The 6,080-nt window shown below is 39.3% G+C and overlaps 1 protein-coding gene across 1 annotated transcript; it reads right to left on the bottom strand.

Moving 5' to 3' along the window:
* Positions 1–240: 240 nt before the first annotated feature.
* Positions 241–3,708, bottom strand: LOC149234165 (protein NRT1/ PTR FAMILY 8.3-like). The gene is made up of 5 exons (XM_089371763.1): positions 3,425–3,708; positions 3,148–3,253; positions 2,769–2,986; positions 1,698–2,254; positions 241–1,482 (listed from the first exon to the last, which is right to left on the bottom strand). The coding sequence occupies exons 1-5, from the start codon at positions 3,500–3,502 to the stop codon at positions 651–653; spliced, it is 1,791 nt and encodes a 596-aa protein (XP_089227889.1). The 5' UTR covers positions 3,503–3,708; the 3' UTR covers positions 241–650.
* Positions 3,709–6,080: the final 2,372 nt, after the last annotated feature.

Genomic DNA, 6,080 nt, shown 5'->3' with positions numbered 1-6,080 from the left:
ACATAAACTTATTAAAATTTTAACATTTGTATTAGGTTCCAGGAACGATCTTGATAATATACTGTTATTACAATATATGTCAATAATATAATTTTGATCAGCAATCATTTATATTGCCAAAATGAGTAAAGGGCAAATTGTGCACTGAATCCAAGATGGTGGAGCATGGAGGAGGCTAATACTGTTTTGACTTGGAAGTCAAAACAAACATCCAGAAATCTACTGAACAAAAGTGGAATACACAAATGAAAATGATATCCGAGATCAAACTGCCTCTTCTCATATTGTCTCTGTGCAGTGTGCACTTAGTGCTGTCTCACATTTCTCAACATTCAAATATCGCTCCTGAAATCTAAACGTGACATCTAATAGCAAAGTCATTCTATCCTCTAGGCCATTCTCCAATTCATTTCGATGTTTCCAACTTATCTTAAGTTCCCTTTTCTGTTTCAATTTAAAAATAGAACCTGATAGTAAAGAAATAAGAAAAGGGCATGATCAATATTAATGAAAAACTAGTATTATCACCGCTATATCTGGGACTGTAACACTGATAAAGGTAATTACATTCAACTAAACACGGTAGAGAGAAACGGTAGAGAGAAATGACTCATGGATAACTGTAATGCATCACACATATAATTTGGAATTTAGCCCCAGTTGGCCTTCTTGTACTGGTATCTGCGTACACAAGCGATGTATACCAAGAAGTTCAGAAAGCTAAGGGAAGCTAAAAGCCAAAAGTAATAGTCTAAATGGCCTTCATTGAGATTGTCAGGTATCCATCCCTGTTTTCCTCCTTTAGTGGTGATAGAAGTAACAATAGTAACAATTAAGGTGCTCAAATAGCTTCCTAATGATGATGTAAGAAGATAAAGAGCACTGCACAAGCTGCGCATTGCATTAGGAGACTGATCATAGAAAAACTCCAGCTGCCCTATAAAGAAAAAAATTTCTGCAGCACCAATTAAGAAATACTGGGGAACTTGCCAAAAAATGGTCATGGGAACTGGTGTGACTGTATCATGGACCAAATCCAGAGTTCTGACAATATCCAAACGCTTCATTTCAACCAAGGCAGCTGCTGTCATAGAAATTATTGATATGACCAGCCCAATACCCATCCGTTGCAGCTCAGTAAACCCCCTTTCTTTTCCAGTGTACTTGCGAGCAATAGGCACAATTATGCGATCATAAACTGGAACCCATATCATGACACTCAGTATATCAAATATAGACAAGGATGCTGCAGGAATTTCGAAGGAACCAATGCTGGTGTCCATGGTCATGCCCTGTTCGATGAACATTGTTGACATTTGAGCATAAACAGCAGAAAATACAATGCCACTCACCCATATGGGAAACATACGGACCAAAATCTTCAGCTCCTCCACTTGGGTTACAGTACATAGTTTCCAAGCATTGGAAAATCCACTGTCCTGAATATCATCATCTGTTATTATAGCTGCTTTGTCAAGACATCTGCAACCATTTTAAGCCGGATCCTAAATATTAGTGGGCAAAATCAAGATATATATAATTATCGTTTTACTTATACTGCAATCATGTCAACTTGTAGTTCTAGACTCTTGAAACTTTCTCATGTATAATGCTCATTTCGATGCAATTCTTTTGGTAAATAAAAGAATCATATAAAACCAGCCCTCATAGTTAAAAAAAAAGGGTAAGAGCAGTACTTGAGATCATTTGTATGCTCTATCCTTCGGCTTCCTTGAATAACAGAACGCTTGTCCTGCACCTCGTACAGCATTGAACTATCTTGAGGGACTTCCTTTTGCAATTTACGCAGTGATGCAACTATTACCTGGCATAACCGTGTGAGGGGACTGCCTCCAGGTTTTTGGAATCTATATAATGGTGTCCCAGAAAAAAAACTTATTATGGCTAATCCCATAAAAATGGTAGGGATAGCAAAACCCCATCCCCACCCAACATTGTCTTGGACCCATACAATAACGCTGCTGGAAAAAAGAGCCCCAACATTAATTGAGAAGTAAAACCAATTGAAGAAAGAGCCCTTCTTCTTCCTTTCTGTTGGATTGGTGTCATCGAACTGGTCAGCCCCAAAAGAAGACACACAGGGTTTGATGCCTCCAGTTCCTAATGCAATAAGGTAAAGTCCAAGGAAAAATACAGCATATTCAAGTGTTGTTGCCTTTGGGCAGACACTGTCTGTGCAGGATGGAGGTTGCAAGGCAGAAACAGTGGCTGAAATTGTCAAGGTTGCCATTCCCTGCAAATATTAAAGTATGGTTATCAGTCAGATATTAATCAATTAATAGACAAATAAGCCAACAGGGAGTTGGTTCACCGTTCAAGGCAACAAAGCCATCCACCAGGCTCCATACTTGTTGGGGAGTTGGTTCACTGGTTAGGGCAACAGAGTGTTAAGCCATCCACCAGGCTCCATTCTTGTTGTGGTCTACCCCATCAGCACATGACGTAAGTTTCAATGTGGTGAGACTGAGTATAGGTCCGGAGCAACTTTCGCAGAATAGATATCCTAATCCCCTCAGAACTCACACCTTAGGCAAATAATTACCTCTCTGGCACCTTAGATAAATAGATATCCCTCATACCTGGCACTTTAGCCCAATCTATGTCCACTCTTTGTAACAATAAAAGATAAATAAGATTGAAAAATAGAATTGTACATGCTTTGAAAACCACACAGTTGGGCGAGATTCAAACATACAGTAAAGTAAATGGTTTGAAACCAGACAAAAGTTGGGAAGGTTTAAGCATACAATAAAGTAAATTGTTGAGAAAACAGCAATTGTCCAGTATCGGCCCCAGTATCCATCAGCCAAAACTGCCCCCAAAAGTGGAGTGAGAGAGCACGTGCCTGACCAATTGTTGACAGTCTTTGCAGCATCCGCATTCCCCTCATGTAATTTTGTAATCAAATAAGTAACCAAATTTATGTTAATACCATAGTATGCCAGTCGCTCACAGCACTCATTCCCTGCATTGCATATCAGATCACATTCTAAGTAATTCCGTAATGGGTATGCCGTAACGATATAGTGTGGAAATATTTTCCTGAATTTCCCCAAATTCAAACACAAACAGGAACCAATTGACCTAGATTCCTAAAACACAAACAGGACAAGGGTGAGGGAAAACCTAAAACAAATGGGCAAGCTCTCCAGTTGCCTGTGTTTTGCCTCACAGACGGCCTTCCATGGATATCCACAGAGCCATCCCCAGTGTGTTCCCCTTCTTGGCCCTCCTGAAGCATATATTTCAAGATATCAAAATAATCCCAACAGGCGGGCTGCAGAAAAAGGTTAAATCCACTCTTCTTGTATTGGCAATATGAACCAGACTGTATATACTAGTTATACTATTAGAAAAATGAATAAACCTTATTTTACTTGGGGAAGATTGAAGAATTAGCTACCTCTAGTGGCAGGAGAGGTTGATCATCTTGATTTTCCAGCAAATTCACTCGTGATGACTGCTCTGCGTTCACATCCATCTGAGCACTGGATCAGATATCTGTTTGTTTGTGCATCAAAGAATCTATTGAATATTCATTCTGGATGAATGAATGTAATGAACTGTATACATTAGGATTCGCCCCCCACAACAAACCATTCTCTGTCCCGACTTGGAAGGGGCAGAGGGAAAAGAAAACACAACAGCAAGGGAATATTCAACGAAGATAAAGTACAACTAGAAAATATGCATGGGAGATTAGGTAAATGGATTGGAATATTTACGCCGATTGGACGGTGTGAATAAGTCCAATTGCGGTGCCTCTTTTCAATCCCCACGGTCAATCGACAGATTGTTAACACCATCCCGTCAACCATTGAATCGACAGATTGTTAACACCATCCCGTCAACCATTGAATCGTCAGAATGTTAGCGCACGAACAGCTGGAGTTATTGACCACTGCCTCTGCCGGGGTTAAATTTGACGCCTCTTCACCTGTTTTTCTCTTTTTTTTTTAAGGATTAAATACAGTTGATTTTAAATTAAACACGTCATTGTCAACCGGTAAATAATTGAATATATATATATATATATATATATATATATATATATATATATATATATCACTTACTACTATTACGTTTCAGTGGCACAACCCATGCATTTCATTTATAGTGCAACACTGGCGTGCGCTTCACATTCACATTCACGACGATGACAATGGATTAGACAGAAATTTATTATTTTAGAAGCATTCACATTTACGGATTAGACAGAAATTAATTATAGTAAAGCATTCACATTCACGATGATGACCATGGATTAGACAGAAATTTATTATAGTAAAAGGTGTCGTGCCATTAAATGGATATGGAGATTGGATTTACTTCAAAACAATTCAATTTAGGGTGTAAAATTTGTCTATAATTATTCATTTTCACCTTTTGGTCGATAATGTTTCATCACTGATTCCATAGAACAAGTTTGACTCATTTACTTAACAAGTTGGACTTTCCGGTTTCATTTGATAAACCCTAAAAATGATAAGGATGCTTTCACCACTCTTCACAGGCCCGAATAGCCCGTGAGATAATCATTGTTCACAAGTTCCGAGATCAATCCTCGTTTGCCACTAGTCAATGGTGATGGAAGAGTCCATGGAAACCGCAATGAAGCACCCTCTCAAGTCATCATCACAACGTTGGCATTGGATTAGGAATGGAGGCAGAGGAGGAGGCAGGGGCAGATGGTGTTGGATTAGGAATGGAGGCAAAGGCGAAGGCATATGGTGTTGGATTAGGAATGGAGGCAAATTCAAAGGCCTCCAATTCTGAAGCGACCCTGCAGGCATAGAGACGACAATAATTTCGAGGAATTCCTCTCTGTACTAAAGCAAATCAAGGCGATGCATAACCTCGACATCATCCTTTGAAATTGCAATAGAGAAGTAACATGCTCTACACTACTTGTGACTATGCCTTCTAGAGTCTGCGTTTCAGATTCCGAGAGGGAGCAAGAGCTAATAAAAATGGCAATGTTTGTCTTAATAAAACCCACTGGTCAGCTCTACGAAAGAGAGTTTGAACTAGGAGACTCTGGCTCTGCAAAACGCTCTACATTGTTCATACACATTACACATTAAATAGAAAACATGGTTTTAGGGAAGTTAGAACAACATTCTAAGAAATAGAAACTAATTCCTATCCTGAGGTTACATGAACCAACTCTACCTATTCTAGGATATTCTCCATTATCTTCAACACTCCCCCTTAATGGAGAATGGGTTCACATATATGCCGAACATCTCCCTAAACATTCGAAACTTAACTTTTCCAAGAGGCTTAGTGAAAATGTTCGCAACATTATCACATGTATTACAATATTCCAAATGAATTTCTTTGGATTGCACTTTCTCCCTGACAAAGTGGAATTGAGTATCAATATGTTTAGTGTTTTTGTGAAACACTGAATCATTGGCCAGTTTGATTGAACTCTGATTGCCGCATTTTATTGTTGTTGCGACTGTCTGTTCTTCCCCAACATCCTAGAGAAGTCTCCTCAAGCAAACCGCCTCACACGTTGCTGCACACATGGCTTGATACTCTGCTTCGGTTGAGGACAAGGAGACTGTGTTCTGCTTCTTGCTGCTCCATGTGATCACCCCAGATCCAAGACTGAATGCATAACCTGTTATAGATCTGTGATCATCTACATTTCCTGCCCAATCTGAATCTGCAAATCCTACCAATCTAACATTAGAAGAGTCAGTGTAAATAATACCATAATCTACAGTACCTTGTAGATACCTCAAAACACTCTTCGCTACATTCGAGTGACTTTCAAGTGGCTTAGACATAAATTGGCTTAGCACAATGACTGCATAAGCCAAATCAAGTCTAGTAGTGGTTAGGTAGATTAGACTCCCAACCAACTCTCTGTAAAGTGTTGCATCCACCGCTTTTGAGCCATCCTCACACTGCAATTTGATGTTCTGCTGCAATGGTACCAGTGCAGGCTTACACTGATCCATTCTAAACTTTTCTAACAGGCCTTTGACATACTTTGCTTGAGACAAAAATGTTTGACCTGAATCTCTCCAGATCTCGAACATCTGTGA

The sequence above is a fragment of the Pinus tabuliformis genome, chromosome 8 (genome assembly GCF_031772625.1).
Source record: "Pinus tabuliformis cultivar Carrire ecotype Pingquan chromosome 8, CPIR1, whole genome shotgun sequence".
In the NCBI taxonomy this organism is placed as follows: domain Eukaryota; kingdom Viridiplantae; phylum Streptophyta; class Pinopsida; order Pinales; family Pinaceae; genus Pinus; species Pinus tabuliformis.
Note: the sequence above shows the minus strand (reverse complement) of the source record. Positions and strands in the feature narration are given on the sequence as shown.

Bases quoted from the DNA above. Each gene is read 5' to 3' on its own strand.
- LOC149234165 (XM_089371763.1), bottom strand. From the start codon at position 3,502: ATGGATGTGAACGCAGAGCAGTCATCACGAGTGAATTTGCTGGAAAAT. The intron at 3,254-3,424 runs GTAGCTAATTCT...TATATGCTTCAG, and splicing joins AACCTCTCCTGCCACTAGAG to GAGGGCCAAGAAGGGGAACA. The intron at 2,987-3,147 runs GTTTTCCCTCAC...TATGCAATGCAG, and splicing joins AGCTTGCCCATTTGTTTTAG to GGAATGAGTGCTGTGAGCGA.